The 26,873-nt window shown below is 42.9% G+C and overlaps 1 protein-coding gene across 1 annotated transcript; it reads right to left on the minus strand.

Moving 5' to 3' along the window:
* Positions 1–17,502: 17,502 nt before the first annotated feature.
* LOC123759876 (uncharacterized) lies at positions 17,503–26,546 on the minus strand. The gene is made up of 7 exons (XM_069318017.1): positions 26,331–26,546; positions 24,414–24,672; positions 23,259–23,389; positions 22,571–22,873; positions 20,030–20,326; positions 19,171–19,344; positions 17,503–18,626 (listed from the first exon to the last, which is right to left on the minus strand). The coding sequence occupies exons 2-7, from the start codon at positions 24,436–24,438 to the stop codon at positions 18,453–18,455; spliced, it is 1,104 nt and encodes a 367-aa protein (XP_069174118.1). The 5' UTR covers positions 24,439–24,672; positions 26,331–26,546; the 3' UTR covers positions 17,503–18,452.
* Between the last annotated feature and the right edge of the window lie 327 nt (positions 26,547–26,873).

A 26,873-nucleotide genomic window follows, 5' to 3' on the forward strand; every position in this document is an offset into this window, starting at 1 on the left:
GAGGCATTGTTGGGGTTAAACTGTTCATCATAGTGTCGTGATGGTGGGGGAATTTTTACCAAGGTGTTGCCATGTTAGGGGAACTCTTCCAACGGTGAGGCATTGTTGGGGTTAAACTGTTCATCATAGTGTCGTGATGGTGGGGGAATTTTTCCCAAGGTGTTGCCATGTTAGGGGGAAACTGTTCCACAGGTTGTTGCATTGGGTTGGTACCCCCCCCCCCTCACAGCACGTGGGCTCCCACGTTTTGAGTATGTAGCACTGGCGTGGAATCTTCCCATGAAAAAACACAAATCTAAACTAGATAAGGTTAAAAAACATGCGCATTGCACCTTTCAGGACTGAATTAGGGTTTGAACTAGGAGTAAAGATCGAGGAAACGAGACCTCGCCAAAATATAACAAGAGGAGAGATTGGGGGAAACATGATAACGACATATAAGATTTTAATGAAAATAGGAAATTTTGATTTAATATTTTCCTGTAAAATAATTTTTTTTAGTAAATTTTAAGGAAAATAGACAAAATAAAATATTTCTCAAACTAGGCACAGCAGAACGACACTGTGTGTGTGTGTGTGTGTGTGGAAGAAAGAGTTGATTGACAGTTGAGAGGCGGGCCAAAAGAGCCAGAGCTCAACCCCCACAAACACAACTAGGTGAATACACACACGCAGATACACGCAGATACTCGCAGACACACGCAGGCATACGCAGACACACACAGATACACACAGATACACGCAGACACACGCAGACACACGCAGACACACGCAGACACACGCAGACACACGGAGACACACGCAGACACACGCAGACACACGCAGACACACGCAGACACACACAGACACACGCAGACACACGCAGACACACACGTTTACCGGGGAAAACTAAGGATGAAGCTTAAGCACAGGAATATAAACACAACCCCAGGTGGAGTGGTCCCGGGGTGAGGTGACGAGCACGGCTGTCCTTTACACTCATGCCCCCCACGCCGTCCCCTCGCCCCTCTCCTGGGGCAGCTGCTTGCTCCCCCTCCCCTTCCAGGGCAGCTGCTTGCTCTCCCTTCCCTTCCAGGGCAGCTACTTGCTCCCCCTCCCCTTCCAGGGCAGCTGCTTGCTTCCCCTACCCCTTCCAGGGCAGCTGCTTGCTCCCCCTCCCCTTCCAGGGCAGCTGCTTGCTCCCCCTCCCCTTCCAGGGCAGCTGCTTGCTCCCCCTCCCCTTCCAGGGCAGCTGCTTGCTCCCCCTCCCCTTCCAGGGCAGCTGCTTTCTCCCCCTCCCCTTCCAGGGCAGCTGCTTGCTCCCCCTCCCCTTCCAGGGCAGCTGCTTGCTCCCCCACCCCCTTTCAGGGCAGCTGCTTGCTCCCCCTCCCCTTCCAGGGCAGCTGCTTGCTCCCCTCCCCCTTCCAGGGCAGCTGCTTGCTCCCCCCTTCAAGGGCAGCTGCTTGTGCTCCCTCCAAGTGCAGTTTGAAGCACCTCTCTCAAAGAGCAGTTATATGCATCACCCCCCCCACCTCCCTGAGCAGCTGTGGGTACTGCCTCACCTCCCAGAGCAGCTGTGGGTACTCCCTCACCTCCCAGAGCAGCTGCGGGTACTCCCTCACCTCCCAGAGCAGCTGTGGGTACTCCCTCACCTCCCAGACCTCCTCCAAACCCACACTGCCATACGCTTCATCACACATTCCTCTCTCCTGAAAACACACATTTTGAGTGTTTTGAACGTATAAAATATTTTTATTAATTGTCTATAAATTGCCGCAGGCAATTAATCCTGTTAGAGGGGCTAAAACTAATTTGAAGTTATTTGAGACAATGACTTCCACGAGCACCACGACGAAGCCATAAAGATGACGACTTAATTGTATACACAACAGGAACATGTGTATTTTTCATGCTGTTAACATGTCCTCATCACTCCAATTTTTCAACCACACCAGTTGCCAGTCACCGGTCTAACACACCACGCCCACACGGTCCCCCCTAACATACCACGCCCACACGCCCCCCCTAACGTACCACGCCCACACGCCCCCTTAATACACCACACACACACACACACCCCAACACACCACGCCCACACGCCACCCCTAACACACTACGCCCACACGGCCCCCCCTAACACACTACGCCCACACGCCCCCTAACACACCACGCCCACCAACTATATGAGTCTAGTTAGTACGGTACAACACTGGCAGTATTCCCCCCTGATACAAAGTCTATCGGTTTAACCAGATAGATTGTTAGACATGTTTGCCCAACAGAGAACTTAGTGCCATCTTCATAGTGGTGGTGGGAGGGAGGTGATGCTATCATCATAGTGGGGTAGGAAGTGGGGTTGACAGCATCAGAGTGGGAGAGAAAATAGAGGGGTTGACGTCTACATGGGGTGAAGGGTGAGGAAAAAGGGGGTTTACCTCATCAACCCCCCCCCTTCTCCCAGCTCCTCCACTGTCCAACAGCCACCACATGAAACAATCATGTTTGTCTCAGTACCACCAGGTGTAGCGAAAGGTGCTGACTCAAAGCACGAGAAGCTAAATCTTGCTAAAGTGAGCGCTAGGAAAAGGTCTTGGATTTGTCCGACACTCCTTCAGTGTATATCAGGATTTGTCCGACACTCCTTCAGTGTATATCAGGATTTGTCCGACACTCCTTCAGTGTATATCAGGGTTTGTCCGACACTCCTTCAGTGTATATATATCAGGATTTGTCCGACACTCCTTCAGTGTATATCAGGATTTGTCCGACATTTCTTCAATGTATAGCAGGGTTTGTCCGACACTCCTTCAGTGTATATCAGGATTTGTCCGACACTCCTTCTCTGTACATCAGGGTTTGTCCGACACTCCTTCAGTGTATATCAGGATTTGTCCGACACTCCTTCAGTGTATAGCAGGATTTGTCCGACTCTCCTTCAGTGTATATCAGGATTTGTCCGACATTTCTTCAATGTATAGCAGGATTTGTCCGACACTCCTTCAGTGAATATCAGGGCTTGTCCGACACTCCTTCAGTGTATATCAGGGCTTGTCCGACACTCCTTCAGTGTATATCAGGGCTTGTCCGACACTCCTTCAGTGTATATCAGGATATATTCAAGGTATCTAACATCATATCTGAATACAACCCTCACCTTAATCTTTAACAAATAACCCAAAATTTTGCCACAATATATATAAACAGAAAGGCGTATATTTAAGTATTCATCGGATGAATTGATTTGTATGCCAATTATTTCCAATTGTGATGAATACAAACCCTACGAGATGAGTATAATTCGGGACAAACACAATATAACAATTGGTGAAACGAGAATAGTGGAACGAGGAAGATGTGAGCAGTTGGTAACACTGAGAAGGGTGTGGAAATAAGGAAACTTTGATTAAAGCAGCAGGGGCTGCTCTCTCGTCCTGTGATTAACCAGTTGGCCACTGTGATGGTGGTGGGGGGAGGTTGTTGTGGTGGGGGGACGAGATGGTGGTGGTGTTTGACGCTTGTGGTGGTGGTGAGGGGATGGGGGAGGTTGTTGTGGTGGGGGGACGAGATGGTGGTGGTGTTTGACGCTTGTGGTGGTGGTGAGGGGATGGGGGAGGTGGTTGTGGTGGGGGGACGAGATGGTGGTGGTGTTTGACGCTCGTGGTGGTGGTGGTGGTGGTGGTGGGGGGGGGCTTGGTGTTCGGGAGAGGGGGGGTGATTTAAGATGATGGTGGTGGTGGTGGGGGGGGGGGGGGTTGGTGGGTGGTAGTGGTGGTGGTTGTGGGGGTAATGGTGGAGTTTTCGAATACAAGTGGGTAGGGGGGGAGTGGGGGGAGATCGTGTTTACCTAATAGTGTTCACGTAGTCGTGAGGACTTTTTTGTCATGCCCTAGTTACTAGATTTGTAAATACGGTTTGATTTTGTTTAATTCCGAGTTCTTTGTCATATATGAATAGAGGTGGCTTTTGCGACTTCTTCTTTCAGTTCAGCCCGCTTGATGACCACCTGTTTGGATAGATGTATTTCTATACCATTCTTAGACTCATTTGAGATTCCAGCTTCCACCAATGTTCCCTTGTTCTAGTTTCTCTTACTTTGTCTATACCCATGTGTATTTTGTATGTAGTGATCATATTGCCTAACTTGTGATTTTAAGTTAACTTATTAACTTGTCCTTGTAGCTTAGTCCTATTTATTTTGACATTAATATTGCTCCAACTCTCTGCAATTTGCAAGTTTAATTTTGTGTGTCACGAAGTGTGAAGTCCACGCCGGTGCTGCATATTACAACACTGATCTCACATAGGTTGTGTACATTGTACTGAAAAGAGATCCTATTTAGATTTTTAAATGTCGTCCAAATGTTTGTCAGCTTCAAATAATCACACATACACCAGAATCAACAGAGATTTTGTTGATTCTGTTGACGGTCTCACTTCATGCAGGACGGCGTTCAATCCCCGACCGTCCAAGTGGTTGGGCACCATTCCTTTTCCCCCGTCCCATCCTAACTCCTTATCCTGACCCCCTTCCAGGTGATATATAGTGGTAATGGCTTGGCGCTTTCTCCTGAACAGTCCATTCCCTTCTATATGTGATTCCGGTGTCAGTACTGCGATTAAATCCACTTCCACGTATTTACATATTTACATATTTTTTTTAATTTCTGTAGCCGTCTTTTCCCCTATGGTCCCCTATGGTGGATATAGGGGGGGGGGTTTATTTATTTTAGAGTGCTTGATTTATGGAATAAATTACCGGTTAACACAATAGATGTGAGGTCTCTTGACTGGCTCAAGTTTAGGCTAGTTGTATATATGAATGAGTTTGGGTGGCTATAAATAGGAGCTAAATCGTATAGGCCAAATAGGTCTTCAGCCGTTTCTTTTATTGTTATGCCTTTATGTTCTTATACTCTTATGATCCCCTATCACACTTTCTTATAGGCATCACCTTGCACTTCTTGAGGTTGAATTCTAAGAGTTTGTCATGATCTTCAACCCGTTCTCGCACTTTCTTACAGTCAATATTGACTTATTAAATACGTGCATATGTAACATACATTTTACCTATTTTACCTACCTATACCTATTATAGGTATAGGTTAAGTAATAATTGTAATTACGAAGCAATAAGATGCTTATCTTAACATACTAAGAAGGTTAGGTAAGGTCGGTATTTTCTATGAAGCTTTTCAAGGTAAACTAGTATGTTTAGTATGTTACATATGCACGTATTCAATAAGTCAATATTGAGTATACGAAAGTGCGAGAACGGGTTGGATCTTCCTGTAATTAAGTGCAAAACTCCTCAGACTTTACATTTATCATTATCCTTACGTCGTCTGCAAACCTGACCCCCTTCATCTTCAACAACCCCAGCAGGAAGACTTAGTCCCCCCTTGACGTGAAGAAAATGTCTCCAGGGATGTGTCAGGTATAACTGACCTAAATATTAGGCACGATTGAACCTGACCAATCAGTCATCATCACATGAAAAAAATCTACGTCGAGGGCGTCGTTCTTCTCACTGCAGTCTGGATTCCTTGATGTCAAACGTGCTGTAGTGCAAAGTAATCGAAACATGGGGTTCAGTTCCCGGAGAATTTACTTGCGTGAGGGAACGAAAAATGACTGATAGCACAAGCGTATAAGGTTATGATTTTATTTTTTAGATTAAATAATATATATATATATAGGTTACTACAAGTGACCAATCTTCCAATCCTCAGCACTCCAGGTGTAAAATCTGTTTACACGTGGAACTGTTTACAGTTCTGACAAGAACTAAGTCATGATCTCACTCACTGTATTACTGAACGTTCCGTCATTAGACCCTTTAGACCTGCTGGTATGAGGTACCTCGACGGTGAATCGACAATCACCGTCGACATGTGAAAATTGTAATCACCCCTTTACAGTCGCCACTGTTTACTAATATCTCAGTCTATTGGTCTGCTTGCGTTTTGCTTTCACGCTTTTCTGCCTCATTTTCAATGCGTTCTTTATATGCTCCTTCCTCGTACCCTGGTGTAATGAGTGCTCGCCGCATGCACATGTGTATATGACTCCTTGTGCATCCGTGTGCGTATTTGAGAATGTGTAAGTGCGCATGTGTTTACCTGTAGTAGATGGCGTTGATGGTGGGTGTACCCGCAGTGGGATACAGTGAGAGTGTATCCCATTGTGGGTTGCTGTATTGGTTCACTGTATACCTGTAAGGTTCCAGCAAGATTCCTGCAATGTATACCTGCAAGATTCACTGTATACCCGCAGTGGGATACAGTGAGAGTGGGTGTACCCACAGTGGGTGGTGGGGGACGGTATAAGTACATACAGTGGGTGGCAATAAACACCCCCTTAAAACACCTTCCCCCCTCTTTTTCCACCCCCTCTACCCCTGCCCCCCTCCCCTGCACCATCCGGGACCTACCCTGTTTGTAGACCATTATCATAACACTCTCCCTCGATTGGCAATTTACTTATATGCGGACATTTCGTTTAATAGTTGTTTATTTTGAAAATACAGCGCCCGCGTAGTCGAAAATGTTCCCTAATGTTCAGTGACGCCGCCGGCGGACATAACAGAAACTGTAGAATAATCCTAGATACACAAAAGCCTTTGAAACCACGATCTTGAACACGGCACGACGTCACGGCTGAATTAAAAAAGCGAATGCAACTATACCTGGGGTAGGTTTAGGTCACGGTAATCCACAGATATTGGCAGCGGTAGATCAATATGTAAGAGCTATCGTAAGGTAATTGGAGTAATATATGTAGAGAGTGGTTATGGAGGGAGTCGATTAGAGTTCCCAGGCGTGTTCCGGCTCACGCCCTTGTTGGTTACAGCCCCCCCCAGCCATCACGGTAATGATTAGAACATTAGAGTGGATGTACAACTGTTGGGCCGCGGACTTCCTGCTGGTGTCGAGTCAGCATAAGTGTGTCGAGCTAGCGCAAGTGTGTCGATGGCTGTGAGTGTCGATGAAACACAGGTGTGTATCGATCCAACACTGGTGTGTGTGTGTGTGTGTGTGTCGATATCTATTGGTGTCGAGTTGTCGCACGTGTGTGTGTGTGTGTGTGTGTGTGTGTGTGTGTGTGTGTGTGTCGATAGTTGCTTGTGTAAATCTAACGCACACATGTGTCGATATATGGCCAGCGGTATCATGTATTCGATACATGTATCAAACCGCTGGCCAGCACCATTTTTTTAAACCTTTTAACCCAAATAAAATACGCTTCATACAGTTTGTAGCTCCTTGACAATGTTCCGTGAAGGAGCCCGACATTACGGAACCACCAATCGAAAGTTCCGTGGCACTCCTGGCATCTTGGCCCCCTGCTCCCCCCTACCGACGTATCATGTAACAGAGGTGCTAATTAAGCTGAAACAATGAACCATAAAAGGACCCTTACAGAGCAAGTATCCAGGAACCAAGATTGCTAATCTCTCCCTAATTAGCTGGAGATGATCAGACGTGGTAATCATATTCATGGCCTCCGGATGCTGCTGGGAAGGGGGAGGGGGGGCAGTAAAAGGGCTGGGGATTAGGGGGGAGGGATGGAGGGGGGATGGAAGGAGGTATGTAGGCAAGAGGGAGGCTTAGGTGGAGTGAGACTGAGGGGAAGGGGAAGAGGGAGGTATGGGAGGGTGGAAATCTGGGGAGTGAGGAGACTGGAGAGGGGGGAGGCTGGGAAGGAGAAGCATGGGAAGGGGAGGCTGGGGAGGGGCGATAGGAGAAGATGGTGGGGGGGAGTAGCTTGCGAGTGGGCTGGGGGGAGGGAAAGACTGTTTATGGTGGAGGCTGGGGGGAGGGAGGGGGAAGACTATGTATACTGAAGGCCAGGGGGGGAGGGGGAAGACTATGTATACTTGAGGCTGGGGGGAGGGGGAAGACTATGTATACTGAAGGCCAGGGGGGGAGGGGGAAGACTATGTATACTGAAGGCCAGGGGGGGGGGAGGGGGGAGACTATGTATACTGAAGGCCAGGGGGGAGGGGAAGACTATGTATACTGAAGGCCAGGGGGGAGGGGGAGACTATGTATAATGAAGGCCAGGGGGGAGGGGGAAGACTATGTATGCTGAAGGCAAGGGGGGAGGGGAAGACTATGTATACTGAAGGCAAGGGGGGGAGGGTGAAGACTATGTATACTGGAGGTTAGGGGGGGGGGAGGGGGAAGACTATGTATACTGAAGGCCAGGGGAGGAGGTGGAAGACTATGTATACTGAAGACCAGGGGGGGGAGGGGAAAGACTATGTATACTGGAGGTTAGGGGGGTGGGGGGGGGAAGACTATAGAGGGGAAACTCAAGATTTCGATTAAACTCGTCTGCCTTATCACCTGGTCAGCGTTTACCTTTGTTCATCTAATTATATCGCTCTTTATACCGCATTCATAAAATTTTTAATTTATTATAATAATCGCCTTAGTTGTATGATACAAAAATCCTGCCTTTGGAGTGACATATTACTTTAAATAATGTACAATGTCATTACAAGCTAAATCACAGATTATAAGACAATATAGTGGACGAGTGAGAGGTTGTCAAGCAGGAGATGAAGAGATGCAGCATGGAGCATCTCTCTGCACGAGCAGAGAGCAGCGAGACACATGGGCTTCAGGCTCTGTGGTGACACACAGACACATGGACTCCCAGATGATAAGAATGTTTAAGAATGTGTTATTCCCCTCTGTTGTAAGAATGAGTTATTATCTCAAGACAGCCATGGTGGTTATAAGGGGGGTCTGGAGGAGAGGTTGGGGGGGGGGAGGTTGATGGTGAGGGGGTGGAGAGGGTGAGAGTGAGGGGGGTTGGAGAAGTGGCAGGGTTGTAGAGAGAGAGAGAGATATTGTCAGGTAAAGTAGGGTTCGGTACATCACCGCTCCAGTGCCGGGTAAGTCCACTACGGGCTCACCATAGCCCGTGCTACTTGGAACTTGTTCCGAGTAGTTGAATCTATAACAACAACAACAACATAGGGTTCGGAGGTTATTCATTGGTGAACGTTTGATTCTACTTGTGCTAATTCCATTGGTCTCTATTTCTCGCTCCTTGCAGTAAATGTGATAATATTTTGACATAAGTGTCTCTCTTTGTTCAACATGTTCACACTTTGAACATATTGTAATAGTTACAAACATGTCCTAACATATACCTATTTTTCCAAACATTGTCTTCACTATTTACAATGACCAACTGAACCAGAGAAAAAGGTTCAACTGTTGCCCCCCCTCATTATACATGCTTTTCCGGTGCGTTGGTTCGATATTCGGCATTGTTAATTCAGCACACAAGCTTTTTTCACTATGTCCTCTATTTCTAAACTCCAAAGTTGTAGATCTTTCCTGCTTTGATAGTTATTGAGTCCTTTAAACCCTGAATTATCATCGTCTGCTTCCTGTTTAATTCCATGTTGGCATGTTTACCAGACCACACACTAGAAGGTGAAGGGACGACGACGTTTCGGTCCGTCCTGGACCATTCTCAAGTCGATTGTCGACTCGAGAATGGTCCAGGACGGACCGAAACGTCGTCGTCCCTTCACCTTCTAGTGTGTGGTCTGGTCAAAATACTTTAGCCACGTTATTGTGACTCATCGCCTCCATGTTGGCATGCTTCCAAATACTGTCTGACGTAGTCACATTATTTTATTCATTTTATAATGTATTTTCCAATTTATTTTTAATTAACCATCATATTGTCTCTTGTACTCTCCTTTATATAAACTGTATTTTGAATTTGTATATCTGGTTTATTTAGTGTTATATCTCAGCTCTTTTCCAACACCCACATCCTGGTTTAACTGTCCCTTGCAAGGCCTACTTCTCTTCCAAACTTGCTTGGTTTAACCTTCCAGTCATGCTATGTTAATCCCAATTCCTTAGCCATTTTCCCAATTTTCTCTCTACGGAAGATCTTGAGGCTGTGACTACTTTTCTTCCCTATTCTCCTATGTCTCGTTTATTGTGCCTTGTGGCCCAAAAACCTTCTGTTGCATCCATTATTTCCGCCTCTCCTTGCGTCCTCTTAACGTCATTCCTAATCTCTCGTTCCCTTCTTCACCGGTTACTGGCGTTATTCCGTGATCTGGATGCACACACTGTGGCTGTCATTACATTAGACTCCCGTTCGAAACCCGTTGGCGGTCCCCAATTACATTAAATCGTCGTCAGACGCAATAGGTGTGTGAATCTCTAATAGCCATGCTCCTTTCTATGTGTTTTTCTGTCTTGTTACTTTCTTTATTAGCCTTTCCAGGTGCACTTGGTCATGTGTAGATGGGGTGGCCGGTGGTGCCCGGGTCTATGTCTACTTGTCTCTCTCTCCCTCCTTCCCTCTATCCATCCCAGTCTCCTTCTGTCTTCTACTCTCCGTTCCTTCCATTCTCCGTCCCTCTCTCCTGTTCCTTCTTTCTTTACTCCTGCCTGTCTCTCTTCCAGCGGTCAAAAGAAGCTGAAGATTGAGTCAACATTATCGATGTTTAATAAACCTTGAATCAATGTTGATAACTACAGAGAAATCTGTTGTTAAAACACTCTGAGGATATTCAAAACCACGTTTCATACTTCACCGGCAGCCTTTGTTGTCGCAACCGTAACCAACCCAACTTAAGGAGGGGCAGGGGGTAGACCACATCCCCCTATCACACTCCACATACAAGCACAATTCATCAGGGAAAGTTGTGTGTGGCTAACTGCAACCGCCAGGCATCCAGCCTCGAACAAACGAACAGACATAATCTTTATATATATATATATATATATATATATATATATATATATATATATATATATTGTTGTCCATTGTTGTCCATATATTGTCCATTGTTGTGTTCTTCAAGAGATCCATAACCTTTAAGCACCTTTTTGCATTATTATTTTTGTATCAACCCATGTATATCTTGTAACCATCAAATGCATAATAAAGCACAAAAAATATTCAAGGAAGGGGGTGGTAGGAGAAAAGCACACAGAAACTGTATTGGAGGGGATCTAAACATTCCCTCTAATGCGTTATGCGTGGTTTCCTCCGAGGCTATGGGTCCCCCTTCTTCCAGCTAGAGGTATATATATATATATATATATATATATATATATATATATATATATATATATATATATATATATATAATATATATATTATATAGATATATAATTACATGTTTTGTTATATTTAGTTCACGTTAGTCTCGGGGAATCTCGCTTTTCATTCTGTTTCAAATTTAACACTTTGAACACATATGTAGTGTATGTGTATATGTGTGTGTGTGTGTGTGTGTGTGTGTGTGTGTGTGTGTGTGTGTGTGTGTGTGTGTGTGTGTGTGTGTGTGTGTGTGTTGGTACCTGTGTACCTGTCATCACGCAGGGAACAACGGTAGGACATGCTTCCCTATGTTCATCCTCTGCCTCAAAACTACAAAAGGATTAAACATGCAGAACACAAGGGAACGTCTTGTACAATGCAACGAATTACGTGCAGATGGCAGTGTGGAGATCAGCAGTGAGAAAAATGCATGACAGGAAGTGTGCTGTCCTCAGCAGGGAGCTTGTAGCCGCTGAGAGCAGCTGCCTCGGTCCTGTTGTTCTCAGACGCAAGAGAGAGAGAGAGAGAGCAACAGCAGCAAGTAATAATTCAAACAGTTAACATATAATCCAAAATACAAAAATTTAATATGCTGAAGTGGAGAAATATTCTTACATTAAATTATTTATAATTATGTTGATAATAATAAACTAAATAATTATACGGATACCGAGGCGTTCATCAGCAAGTTGAATACTTCATTCACTAATGTGTTCATTATTTACGGAAACAAAAAATGCAGAGGAACAGAGAAAATGGCGGAAATTATTCAGTTAACTCTCGCTCTGATAAACATAACTTAATGTAATGTAACTTATCCTAACCTATCTTACCTGTAACGTATCTTACCCATTTTAGGTACTCACGTATCTAACGTGGGTACCTGTACCACGGGTGTAATTCCTTAGGTAAAATTCTTCCTCTGCTGGTGTAGATCACTGAAGAAATTGGCCACCTTCTCATATGCAGAGATTTCACTGTTCTGACTTCCAACTCTTTCATACAAGATCTCAACATCTTCGAATCCATCTCGATCGGGAAAATGAAACCCTGAGTCGAACACTTCCGACTCCTCTAGCCCGTTCTCGCATACAAAGATCCAAGCTTGTTAAAGCAGCTGCCAAACCCCCTGTTTATGAATGAAAAGCGGTTTACACACGACTCACAACTGATGACAACCGAACACTTCCGGAAAAAGTGTTTCACTCACGTCCTCTGTTCGAACCACAATTCTACAAATGCTTCACCCACATACTTCCAATACAAATAATTGCCAACATAACCTAAACACCTAACCTAACCTACGCCTAACTATACATACAATTTTTATGTATAATAATAATAATTTATATATAAGAACAAACCAATTTTTAATACACAGTATATTAAAAATGGATGAATGCGTCTGGGGAGGACGGCCGCTGCTTTAACCAGCCTAGTGTGAGGACGGGTTGACTCCTCAGCTCTTCTGTTTACACACTAATTACTAATTACACACTAATTGTCTTGTTGAAGTGTGTTGTTGGGAGTTTCCATGTTTGATGTTCGATGTGTATATATTTTGATTTAGGTTTCATTGTCGTTTTAAATGAATATTAATTTTTGTATTTTAACGTTTTATTGATGATTTGTAGGTAATATTGCTCTGTACTTATATTTTTTATCCGAAACAATTGTTTAAATAATTTTGAAAATTTACATTTTCTATGGTACTACTATATATATATATATATATATATATATATATATATATATATATATATATATATATATATATATATATATATATATATATATATATATATATATATATATATATATATTATTTGCTGTGCCCAATGCAGCCCTGGGAACTCGCCTCAGTCATGACGCTCTCCGCATTGGAGTTGCCCTTCGCCTTGCCGCCCCCATCCTCACCGAACATAGGTGCATCTGCGGAACTGCGATGGCAGATCAATATGGTCGTCATGGTCTGGTATGTCGTAAATCACAGGGTAAAATTGCAAGACATGAAGAAGTCAACGACATCATCAAGAGGAGCCTCGCCACAGCCCGCTGCCCGGCACAAAGAGAACCACACTTATCCAGACCTAACGACCCTCAGAAGCGCCCTGATGGGGTCACCTTGCTACCTTGGAAGGATGGTAAGCAAGTGGTATGGGACTACACGTGCGCTGCCACACTGGCCAGTACCTACCTCCACTACAGCACACGTGAAAGCGGTGGTGCTGCTTCTTTCAGGGAATCGCAGAAAATTATTAAATACAGAGGTCTAGCACACTGCTACAGCTTTGTTCCGATCGGCTCGGAGACCCTCGGTTCGTGGGGAAAATGTGCATTGAAGTTCCTGAAGGAGTTGGGGGACAAATTGATCAGCGCTACAAAAGACCAGAGAGCAAAAAGTTTCTTGTTCCAGCGCCTCAGTGTTGCGATTCAGAGGGGAAATGCCTGTTGCGTCTTGGGCACTAGTCCAACTTCAGAGGAATTCGAAGAAGTGTTTGACTTGCAACAATGATCGAACCCGTCTGTGACATTCATCAATGTTTCCCATTGTTGTGTTCTTCAAGAGATCCATAACCTTTAAGCACCTTTTTGCATTATTATTTTTGTATCAACCCATGTATATCTTGTAACCATCAAATGCATAATAAAGCACAAAAAATATTCAAGGAAGGGGATGGTAGGAGAAAAGCACACAGAAACTGTATTGGAGGGGATCTAAACATTCCCTCTAATGCGTTATGCGTGGTTTCCTCCGAGGCTATGGGTCCCCCTTCTTCCAGCTAGAGGTGGTACTCTTGTTTTATATATATATATATATATGTATATATATATATATATATATATATATATATATATATATATATATATATATATATATATATATATATATATATATATATAAAGTTTGTGAGGGTATCACCTCTGGTGCCAATGAGGGGACCCATAGCCTCGGAGAAGATATATATATATATATATATATATATATATATATATATATATATATATATATATATATATATATATATATATATATATATATATAATGTGTGAGAGAGAGAGAGAGAGAGAGAGAGAGAGAGAGAGAGAGAGAGAGAGAGAGAGAGAGAGAGAGAGAGAGAGAGAGAGAGAGAGAGAGAGAGAGGGAGAGAGAGAGACGGGGGTGCCAACTTAGAAAAGACTCTTAGCCTGAGATAAGAAAATAAACGCCACTGCTCGTCTTAAATAATGTTTAGTATACACATCTAATGTGTCCCATACACATTTAGATAGATAGATATATATACACATGGGATCAACCAAGTAGTATATATATTTATTGGACATATATAGAGCTTATCAGTCACCTCACAAATCACAACGGTTGCTATAGGTAGTTCCTCAGTTCCTTGGGTAACATTGAGGTCATTCGTCTTCTGCAAGGAGCGGCCATCTTGTTCCACTGTGTCTGGCTCCGAAGCTCGAGATGAACAGTTCTACATGATGGTACAACATGTCTTAGTACTCCCAAGACTACCAGCTTGGTGTGGCAAATGTATTATGGCGCCAATAATTCACGCGCCTCCTCTAGACTCCAGCTGACAGGCTGTTGAATTCTGGAAATGACTGGAGAGCCTCTGGACGGCGTCTCACATCAACTACAGCAACAACGCTGCAACTTCCGGCCAGTCTTGTACAACACAACTGTTACAGACGACCAGATTTACTTATGAAAGGGTCTTCAAGGACTCCTGCTTGACATCAAGATTCAAGCTGCTGCTTGAACCTATTTGTCGGTCTGAACGCAAAGGCTCAAGTGTTGCTAGCTCGCCAAGGGCGAGTGCCTTCACTCTGTCAAACAAGCTAGCAACGTGTTGCTGCCTAATCACCGGCCGTGTCGAATAGGTCCTACCCCATTGCCTACCTTAGGTCACGTAACATGCAGAGCGACACTGACGGATATTACGTAAATGTTCTACCAGGCGCCATCTTGTTTGACTCTTGTATGACTGCAGGTTCGATTCCTCCGTCTTGGTTCTTTTTGTCATAGATATATCACGTCATTGGCATTGACTTGTGTATGGGACCTTCCTAACTTTGAGTGCCTTGACACTGAACAACAGCGTAGACACGCTCACACTACAGACATTGATTATTCATCACTTACAGTGGTCGACAGTGACAGTGGTCGACAAAAACAGTGGCCGACAAAAGCAGTGGTCAACAGTGACAGTGGTCGACAAAAGCAGTGGTCGACAAAAGCAGTGGTCGACAAAAGCAGTGTTCAACAGTGACAGTGGTCGACAAAAACAGTTGACGACAGTATGATGGTTATAATTCCAGCAATACCAAAATGTTATAATTCCATCTAACCACTGTATAAGGCACTTCTCTCTCTACTGACTAATGGCGTAAGTGATATTTATATCAGGGGAAAATAAATTGTTTTCCGCCACTATCTATGATATTCAATGTCAGTTGTGACTTCATACTAATGTCTGGACTCAAAACATCTGCTCAGTCTCGTTCGTATTATGACTGAGAAATGGCAAATAGACGTTAACCCTGACAAATGCAAGGTTATACGGATAGCAGTCGGAGCCAGAAGACCTCATATACAGTATAGGATGAAGGGAAGGCAACGTCCAACTTCCGAACAAGAGAATGACAAGATATCTGACACCAGAGACACATAGCAGCAGGATAACGCGGGCAGCATATGCCATACTGGCAAATGTCCGGTTATCCTCCAGCAACTGCACATAGATCCTTTCCGATCCCTTTGTGAGAACTATTATTGAGTATGCTGCCCCAGCATGGAACCCCCTACCTAAAGAAGCACAGAACAAAGCTAGAAAAAAGTCCAAAAATATGCAACAAGCCTCGTTCTTGAGTTAAGGGGCTTGAGCTATGAAGAAAAAACAGAAGGAACTGGGCTCTTTCCTCCATCGGAGGAAAAAAGAAATAGGGCAGACATGATATCGACGTACAAGATACTAAAGAGGATTGACACAGTAGATACTGAAGCTATGTTCAAATTAAGAAACATCAAAACGAGAGGACACAATTGGAAATTGGCAACTCAGATGAATCACAGGGATATCTGAAAGAACTTTTTAAGTCTAAAAGTCGTAAATAAGTGGAACGAACTAAATGAGGAAGATGTCAAAGCCAATTCCATAAACAGTTTTAAATGCAAATACGGTTAGAAAAAGAATGAAAAAAGTCACTGCATTAAACTGATGATAGTCGAAAGGCGAGGCTTAGGAGCTGATGCTCGACCTGAAACCGCAACTAGGTGCACACACACACACACACACACACACACACACACACACACGAACATCCACCTCCAATTCATCTTTCATATCCCATACCTGGTGACACCGGACCTGCCTCTCCACCCCTGTGCTTGCTCCCTTATACAGCCTGGAGCTCTGTCACGGTCAAACATACACACACACACCGCCTCACGCCCACAAAATATTGCTCATCTATACTAGAGATGCTCATCGCAGTGTCGACGGCATCTCTCCTCCGCCAGGCCAGTCTCAATTAAACAATTACAAGCTAAACAAATATTCATAATACTAATTATTAACAGTCATAATTCGTTATGTATGAAGTCTGTATGCATGTATTCATAAATATTATTGCATATGATAGGGTGAAATTAATTATTTTAGTACAAATCGACATATTTTTCCTATTTTTCTTCACTCGAGAATAAAGTTGAAAAAGCGATTTGAAAAATTAACTCTTCAAATCTTATTTTCCAACTTTATTATGGACTGACGTTAATAGGTAAGTTCCGTTAACTCTTGTTAACATTATCACATGCTGGGTTTGAATTGTAACAAGTTGTTGTTGTTGTTGTTGTTGAAGACTAAGCCACCACAGGCACGGGCATGAATAACCCGTAGGTGGTAGATGTCTGGAATGAATGTGGTGTTTGGTCGAGTAATATCTTGAAGTGTTTTTAGGTTTCGTGATTACAAGTTGATGATGAAGATTAAGCCACCCAAGAGGTGGCACGGGCATGAATAACCCTTAAGTGATAGATCTTTTAGAGTGAATGTATACTGTGTGCTGAGGTCGCATTGAGTTCGTCAGTCCTTACTATGTGGCTGCTTTGGTGGGGGAGGACACACCTTGACAGTATTTATGAGGGTGTCCAACTGCTGGACACTTTTTTTTTACCAGAAGAGTAGCAGTGTTGATGGCTTCGGAGTTACAAGTTTCTGTGCTGCTGGGAATATAACCAGGGATGAGGTGAAGGTTAAGTACATAACTTATGAGCCAATAGACGGGATCGCCATAGGCCGTGCTACATGGACATTTAGTTTTGAATAGCTAAATCTAAAACAACAATAACAGCAGCCAATAGGCCCATTACAGCTTTCCAATTTCTCATGTTTCTATGCTGGCTGGAACACTTTAAAAAGACACATCCTATGATGTACGTTTTTAATACCTTAAATCCTTATAATAAATTATATAAATTACAAATAATTCCATACAATATATATGCTTATATACATGATAAATAAACATTATGTTTCAAAATAAAACCGGGACAAAGGAGCTTATAAAGCCACAAGTCAACACAAACCTCTTCACGTGTCTGATTTTTAATAGCATTTATTGTAGAAAACGGAATGAGAAGTGTGAGGGTGATAGAGATGAGGGTGAGTAGTGTGAGAGTGCGCTGGTTAATGAGGTACAATGTACATACGTCTGGTTAGTGCGCGCATGTCACAAACGGAGTATATTGCACACAGAAATCACAATTGCGTGATGCATCAAATGAACAAATCCACAAGGGCCGTAACGAGGATTCGAACCTCCGTCCGAGAGTATCCCAGACGCTGCCTTATATTGGTATATTATTGTTCGATGTTCTAACTGGGTCATTTAGTTTATAAACTGTACAATGTGGTTCCCAACTCTCTATGGGGCTTTCTACACATACATTCAGCACAAACACACACACACAAGGGATGTGTAAAGGGTCTGGTAGCTGAGTGATCAGCACGCTGGTCTCGTAATCCTGCAGCTCGGGTTCGATTCCGGGTGCTGGCAAGAAACAATGGGCAGAGTTTCATTCACCCTGATGCTCCTGTTACCTAGCAGTAAATAGGTACCTGTGAGTTAGATAGCTGTTACGGGCTGCATCCTGGGTGTGTGTGTGTGTGTGTGTGAGTGCGCTGTAGAAAAAAAATAGTTAGTAGTTAGTAACAGTTGAGTGACAGTTGAGAGGCGGGCCGAAAGAGCAGAGCTCAACTCCCACAAGCACAACTAGGTGAATACACACACATTCATAATACATTTCTACTCATAACTGGGAGCACTCATTATCACTCATCAGATAGCCATCTGAGGGCAGCGGTTGTTGAGTGGGACTACAGGAGGTTTCGATACATATTTGTCAGATGTTCAGCAGTCTTGGGACAGTAGTTGTACAGCTCGTACGACTGGAAAAGCTGGAACACCTTGACGGGGTCGTCCAGGTGGTAGGGGTCATCTGTGTACTGGAGGAGGAGCGCTTCCCTCGCAGCAGCTGGCTCAGGAGGCGTCTGTGTGAGAGAGATCAAATGATGAGTTTAGCTGAAGTGTGATGGACTGTGTCCTCTCTCTCTCTCTCTCTCTCTCTCTCTCTCTCTCTCTCTCTCTCTCTCTCTCTCTCTCTCTCTCTCTCTCTCTCTCTCTCACACACAGAACATAGCAGACAACACTCTAGAGTCGCAGTCCTAAGGGCACGGGTTCGATTCTTTTTTTTCACCTGATATTTCTGTTCCCCTTGTAGTAAATAGGTATATGGGAGTTAGACAGCTGCTACGTACTGCATCCACACACACACTTCGGGAATCAGTACCAAAGGCAACCAACGGTTAGAAAAACGGGTCCCAAGAGCTAACAGCTGGATCCTGCAGGCAAAAATAAAAACTACACACACGCAACCAACCAAATTCTATACAAATATTACTAGCAAATGCCTTTGTGACTCCTCATATATACAGTAGAGACTATTACATGACTGTGAACATGCTTGCTGGATCACCTACATCGCTGACCCCTCCCCCAGCAGGCGTGCCGCGACCCCGTCTCCAGCAGGCGTACCTGGTCGAGGTGCATGTGAAGGACTCCGCTGGCGGGAAGGACGGTGAAGGTGTGACAGTCGGTCTGGGGCAGATTCTCCAGCTTGTCCTCCCCACACACCTCTTGTACGGCCTTCGTCAGCAGCTGCCTCTGGCTAGTGATCGGGTCAATATCCCCGCCGTTGACATCACCGACCTGAGAGAGAGGGACAGAGAGGAGTATTGACTAAGATGTCAGTTCTCTACAGGAAGAACACGTTGGTATGCGTTTACCACTAGCAAGCTCCTGATACCAATACTCTGCCCAGGGAGCTCATTCTCTTGCTCTCTCTTCACAGTTTGAAGTAAATAATGAACATAAAAGCTGGACTTCAGTTTGTACAGTTTTTGCTAATGGAATAACATAGGTTTATCTACACGCAGAAATCACAATAACGTGAATTATCAAATGAACAATTCCACCGTGACGAGGGTTCGAACCCTCCTCACGGCCCTTGTGGATTCGTTCATAGGTTTATCTGTTCTGACCACATATAAACCATGACATAATTATTAGCTCATTTGTAAATGTTATCCAGCAGAACAGAAACAAAGATTACCATGGACAAAAATGAAACCAAACATGACCTAATTAAATTAAAAGGAACCCAATAAAATATAAATTGCTAGGCACATATAATAACACAAAGTATGACGGGTTGAAACCGCTTTGGCATTACTTTGGCATTACATATACCTTGAGAGTGGGACACTTAACTAGCAAATACCACACAACGAAAATATACAAGCCAGGTAGTGGGGATTAACAGGAAGGTAGAGAGAGAGAGGTCTATAAAACAGGTAGTTGGAATACACAGACCAGGTAGAGAAAACCAACAAACCAGATAGTAAGCGAGAGCTTCAAGGAGCACATGGTGAGCAGGAATGGCCATTAGCACGGGATCGAGCGTTCCACTATGACGGTGAAGCACATCTTGACGTCCCAGCATCAACATCCCGGATCTTGGTCCGTGTGCCTCCACCCACAGTGGGCGTGTGGGCACCACGCCCAGGGGCAGCACCACACCGCCAGCCTCCCACAGCATCGCCACCCGCGCCGCCGCCCACACAGACCACTCAGGATACGAGGTCCAGCCTATCATGTCTGAAAGCCGTTCAAGTGGAGTTCTGGCGACGGTCTGAAAGAGACAGACCCAGCAGGGTATGTTGATATATATATATATATATATATATATATATATATATATATATATATATATATATATATATATGTATTATATATATATATATATATATATATATATATATATATATATATATATATATATATATATATATATATATATATATATATATATGTCGTACCTAGTAGCCAGAACTCACTTCTCAGCCTACTATTCAAGGCCCGATTTGCCTAATAAGCCAAGTTTTCCTGAATTAATATATTTACTATAATTTTTTTCTTATGAAATGATAAAGCAACCTTTTTCTCTATGTATGAGGTCAATTTTTTTTTATTGGAGTTAAAATTAAAGTAGATATATGACCGAACCTAACCAACCCTACCTAACCTAACCTAACCGATATTTATAGGTAAGGTTAGGTTAGGTAGCCAAAAAAAGCTAGGTTAGGTTAGGTTAGGTAGGTTAGGTAGACGAAAAAACATTAATTCATGAAAACTTGGCTTATTAGGCAAATCGGGCCTTGAATAGTAGGCTGAGAAGTGCGTTCTGGCTATTAGGTACGACATATATATATATATAAATGGTACATATAAATATATGAAATACTTGATCATCTCTCAACCTGTGCTAACGATATATTAAAAATACCCAAAAAATTGTTTCTTTAAATTGGTAAAATATATATTTTCTGTAATATCTTAAATTGTTTGTAGAGTTTTTCTCACGTTTTTGATTTTTTATATATATTTTAAAGACAATTATTATAAATCTAGAATGTACAAAGTTTAATTTTTTAATTAGATTTGTTTTGGATATAATAAAATTCGCAGGGACGTGACTCCATAATGGAAGTTACTTTGATAAATAAATATAATGTTCCAGCTTTGTCCATTTACGTACTAAATTATGGCAGTATGTAATTATTTAACGCAATTTTTTCCGTTTTCTATCTCTTCCACTTTTCTATCACAGGAAGCACCAGGGCAAAGCCTGGTGCTTTGCTCTCTCGGGAGAAAGTGGGAAACAGTCTGACAGTTTGACAGACTTAAACAGTCTGATAAGTCTGACTTGGTAGGGTTATGGGGACCCAATAAGAGCAGAGATATAAGGATAATAGGAGCAGGGATATAAGGATGATAGGAGCAAGGATATGAGGATTATAAGAGTAGGGATATAATGATTATATGAGCAGGGATATAATGATTATATGTACAGGGATATAAGGATTCTAGGAGCAGGGATATAAGGATTCTAGGAGCAAGGATATAAGGATAATAAGAGTAGGGATATAATGATTATACGAGAAGGGGGTATAATGATTATATGAGCAGGGATATAAGGATTATAAGAGCAGGAATATAAGGATTATAAGAGCAAGGATATAAGAATTATAAGAGAAAAGATATAAGGATTGGGTGAAGGAATCGATCTCTAACCCAACAAGAAGCTTGGCCGACGCTGTACCGACCAGAGAGTGCGAATGATCACTGAAGGGTATTTTAAAAATTCTTATTCACAAATTTAATTTAAAATTATTTAAAAAAAGTTGCCATTTTATCACTTCACATTGAATTAAAGACCAATAAAGTGGCATTTAAAATTTCCACACACCTTTGTTGTTTGAAAAGTCAGTTGAACTTTCAGAAGCGTTACAGCTTCATCTCGTGTTCAGTATGTGTTGAACATGGTGTTCAGTACACTAATTACATCTATTGATACTCTTAGAGCAGCCCGTCCTCTCCAGCTGTCACAACGTCGCAAAAATGATGTGCTAAATGCTCTAACCTAACCGAGGACCTAAACAGAAAACGTAACAGCCCGTCAATTTAGCGAGCAGCTATAGTTTATAGTACATCATATTTTGTCGTTGGGGGGATTTTTACGTCAAAACTCAATGTATTATTCAAAAGAAAAGGTTGCTTATATCACCTGAAGCTACAGACAATTCTCCATATCTTCTGTGTTATCGACATAACACAGAAATTCATTTTTTTTGCATCTGTTGAACCTACTTAATTGTAATCTTGTCTATACCTGCCACATCTGAGAGCATCACCATTTTTTTCCCCATTCTAGGCTCCTCCACTAAATCTTTCTCCCCTGACCCCAATAAAACCCATTGACTCAATAAACAGAGAAATCAAACTAACGTGATGTATCAATGAAGAAAAACTGTAGGAGTCGTGGTGGCGTTCTAATCCTAATCACGGGCCCAATACGAGCTCACCATTCACTCACCTTGGGCACGTTGAGGAGTCCAATGTTGACTCGCTGGAGGCGGGACAGCCACTGGGCCCACACATCCCCGGGCCTCACGGACGACCCCCACAGGAACACGTACACCTGACGTCCAACATGACCACTGATGCCCACCGGCTCCCTCTTAGAGCTCCCGGGCTTGTACTTGTCCATATCCTCGCTAGCTTCCTCGACTTGGTCGGCTCTTATGGTGGCGGCTTCAACGGAGCAGGCGTCGAGAGCAGTCATGTGGTCGTGGGAAGGTGGAGGGATGTACATCATAGGCGGAGGAAAGGGTAGGGGCTGTTGGACGAGATTTAGAAGAAAAGAAGATAAAAGATGTGTTAGGAGAAAGCAGATAAAGATGGTGGTAGCATAAAGCATTGAGGAGCTGCCTCGTACGGGCCTTCTGCAGTTACCTTCATTCTTATGTTATTATGTTCTTATAATTGCTTGGAAACTGAGCGGGGAATGAAAGAACTGCTGATTAGGAACGCTTGAGACCCTAGATTAAGGATTTGGCAACAACGTACACAATTATTAAAACATAAAGACTAAATTTAAGACTTCAGTAAAAGCATTGTTGCCAGACTTAAAAATTATTTCATGACGGCTGTTTTTAAATACTCTAAATCATATTTATTCAGTGAGATATGGACACAGACTTATAAAGAGACAATTGACGTACCTTAGAGTGCACGAGAGTGAGAGTTTGACTTCCTTGCTGCACGAGGGCTATTGTAGCGAGTACGACCACTCCTAAGACCACCGCCATCCGGTACCACGATCCAACCACCATCATGTATCCCACATACCCCACTGTTAAGTAACACAAGGGTAAGTAACCCCACCGTTAAGTAACACAGGGGTAAGTAACCCCCCCGTTAAGTAACACAGGGGTAAGGCACAGGCCCTGCATTCTGTCACTATGTACCCCACTGTGCAGCCCACTATGTACCCCACTGTGCAGCCCACTATGTACCCCACTGTGCAGCCCACTATGTACCCCACTGTGCAGCCCACTATGTACCCCACTGTGCAGCCCTCTATGTACCCCACTGTGCAGCCCTCTATGTACCCCAATGTACAGCCCACTATGTACCTCACTGTGCCTCACAAGCAAGCCAATATACCAATCGTAGTGAGGCTTAATTCAATAACAGACGTACCAACTTTTCCTGATTAGACTGCTCGAACAACATAGGTGTAGTCGGAGTCCGAGGCGAAGGGGTTACCCTTAATAAAGGGGGTTCGAATCCCACTTCAGATTGATTTACTCAGGTGTGTGTGTGTGTGTATCCGAAACACTGATTCACTCAAAGTAAGGTGTGTGTAGCCAAAATAAGTAATTCTTGGTGCTTGCGTCACCTGCTAATATATATCTGAACAGAAGTAAACTGTCCCAGCAAACCGGTTCACATATATTACGTCACTATGTAACTGAATGTGAACAAATTCAAGAATATGTAAATAATTGTAATCATAAATGTTCAGAAAATGAGTATTTTATTCATAATGATGTGCTAATAGACGTTTTAGGCACGTGTCCCAAGTTTGTTTACTGTAGGGCGTGGGTGCACGTGGTTGTAAACTTTGCACCACCACCACCCACCGGGAGGGGAGCATCATAGTCAAATCCAAATATATGTAAATTGCTTAGACGAGAGATAGTTGTGGTCCAGCTCTTGGACAGAATATGTGACACTGAAACCATTTGACTTCTCAGTCACAAAATTTTAATAGGGTGTATAATAAACTAAATATACTAGAACTCTCACTTGAACTCTCACTAGAACTATATAATATATATATTATATATAATAATAATCGATTTTCTACTTACGCGTTGGTCTGGGTCCAAGAATCATGGTGTTGTTCCCTTATCACTTCAACTTCTGGCGTATGTCTCAGCGTACTATTGAGAAAGTAGAGATACACAGTGATCCCCGACAGAGTCTACGATACCATCAACGACGACTTGAGTGAAGAGTTAGCCTCTGGAAGGTCCAGTGACAACATTCCTTACTTCAGTTTCTTATTTTCTAAGCTTTTAATGAGCTATGCAGTTATTCCCATTGTCCTGTTTTTCACATTAAATAACGCTATATTATGTGGATGAAGGAAAGGTCAGGTATTAATGATGTTAGGATCATATGTCAACATATTACACAAAAAAACATGCGTTCTTGTAGCTTTAATAATGTCAACAAAGACAAATAAATATTTGATCCCTTCTGAAAAGGCACTGAAGACGGTGTTTGTGTATGGAATACTTACACTAGTTTCTAGCTTTATATACAGAAAGCTGTTTTTCAATTTATAATCACCGAGTCATGTTCAGCTGCTAAATCTAAAAACCTAAGAGCCGATATTTCTTAAAGAGTGGCAATGGGGCCGACCTTAACAGGTGTGTGTTACAAACCCATATCAGTCATGTTTCATCGTGGCTAGTCCCAATGATTTGGTCTACAACTTTGGACAGACATACAAAGTGATAGACAGTATAAGTATGTGGTATTTAGTTTGAGGAGATTAAGGGCGAGTAACTTCATCGGTTATTAATTATTGTCTTCCTTTCCTTATTGATCAACCACCAATTATTACTACTTCTAATCAATAATCTATAATTACCACTTCTAGTATTTATCTGAGGTATCTGAGCTACTAATAGTAACTATAGATTAAGAACATAAGAATCTAGGAAACTACAGAAGGCCCATTGGCCTACATGTAGCATCACCTATTTAAATCCACCCAAACTCATTCATATATAAATTCTATAGAAACGGTATAGGGTAACAAATCTCTTAATAAAGCAGATCCAACTAACAGCAAAATTATTCTCAATGAAGCTAATTTAACTAACTTTATTAATTCGTATAAGCACAGACTTTGTGGTGGTCAAAGTGGGAAAAATTCTCCCGCGGTACCTGCCACACGCTTCCCAGAATCCAAGTTCATTTGTTCATTGGTTCAGAAGTTCCGGCATCCATTGGGGAGTCTCCTGAGAGTATAATCATAACAATGTCTAATGGAGGACACCACACGAGGCTCTCTACCATATATATATATATATATATATATATATATATATATATATATATATATATATATATATATATATATATATATATATATACACACCCTCAAGCACTTAGAATCCTGGTTCAATACGGTGTTTACACCGGCTAGATAAAGGATGGGACACACAAGTCCACTACGGGCTCACCATAGCCCGTGCTACTTGGAACTTCTTGTTCCAAGTAGCTAAATCTAATACAACAACATAAAGGATGGATGGTCATCCGAAAATTGGGTTTGATAATTCACTTACGCAAGTATTGGGTGTTGTCTTCACCTTCATTCAAACACTATATTGATGTAGTAAGCCTCTCCATAAATGGACTATGGGGTCGAATGGTACGCGCTTACACTAATACTACTATTAATACTACGGTTGCCATTATTAATCCACAATATATTTACCAATATACTACCTCTAAATCTATATCTAAATCAGAATTGCTTAGAATTTCTTTCAATTGTCTATCATTATCTTCTAATTCAATATCACTTAATTTAAATTCGGAACAATTTTCTCCAATCACTATGCCATAGTAGCCGCCATTGCAAAATAGTTATCAGCGTTGCAATCATTTCTCCTTCACTATCACCACTATCGTTATCAGTGGTCACCAATGGGCAGCACACTCCCTGATCATCACCAGTCTTGTCTAGCACTCGTCAGAGGTATAATCACCATGAGAAGATGTTTAGAGAGGGCGTCACTAAGCACTACTGGTGAGTATTGACTAGGCAGGGGCTAGGCTAGCGACCGCTGCCCTGGAGACCATGTATACACTGAGACTTGCTACCTATCCACCATCACACTCACCATCACACTCACCATCACTGTCACTTCCACACAAACTCATCACCCGCCTCACAATCACAAGGCGAACCTCACCAACAACCACACCACCATAATCACCGCCAAATACTTCACGACCCTTATCGGTATGATCAACCTCACTATCTTCATCACCATCCACACCACTAACACCACCACCATCCACACAAACAATGACACCAGCATTGCACACTCCTGTACTATTAATCTCACCAGTAAATACAACACCAACTTCACCACACCACCACCACACCACCACCAACCTCACCACACCACCACCAATCCCATCACAACACCACCAACCTCACCACACCACCACAACACCAACTTCACCACACCTCCACAACACCACCAACCTCACCACACCACCACAACACCACCACAATACCAGAT

Source organism: Procambarus clarkii, chromosome 8, assembly GCF_040958095.1.
Source record: "Procambarus clarkii isolate CNS0578487 chromosome 8, FALCON_Pclarkii_2.0, whole genome shotgun sequence".
Taxonomy (NCBI): Eukaryota; Metazoa; Arthropoda; class Malacostraca; order Decapoda; family Cambaridae; genus Procambarus; species Procambarus clarkii.

What these genes read in the sequence shown, in the direction of transcription:
- LOC123759876 (XM_069318017.1), bottom strand. Translation starts at nt 24,438, where the DNA reads ATGATTCTTGGACCCAGACCAACGC. An exon ending in GACTCCTCAACGTGCCCAAG is followed by an intron (nt 20,327 to 22,570) that starts GTGAGTGAATGG and finishes TGTCTCTTTCAG; the next exon opens with ACCGTCGCCAGAACTCCACT. An exon ending in TTCACATGCACCTCGACCAG is followed by an intron (nt 18,627 to 19,170) that starts GTACGCCTGCTG and finishes TCTCTCACACAG; the next exon opens with ACGCCTCCTGAGCCAGCTGC.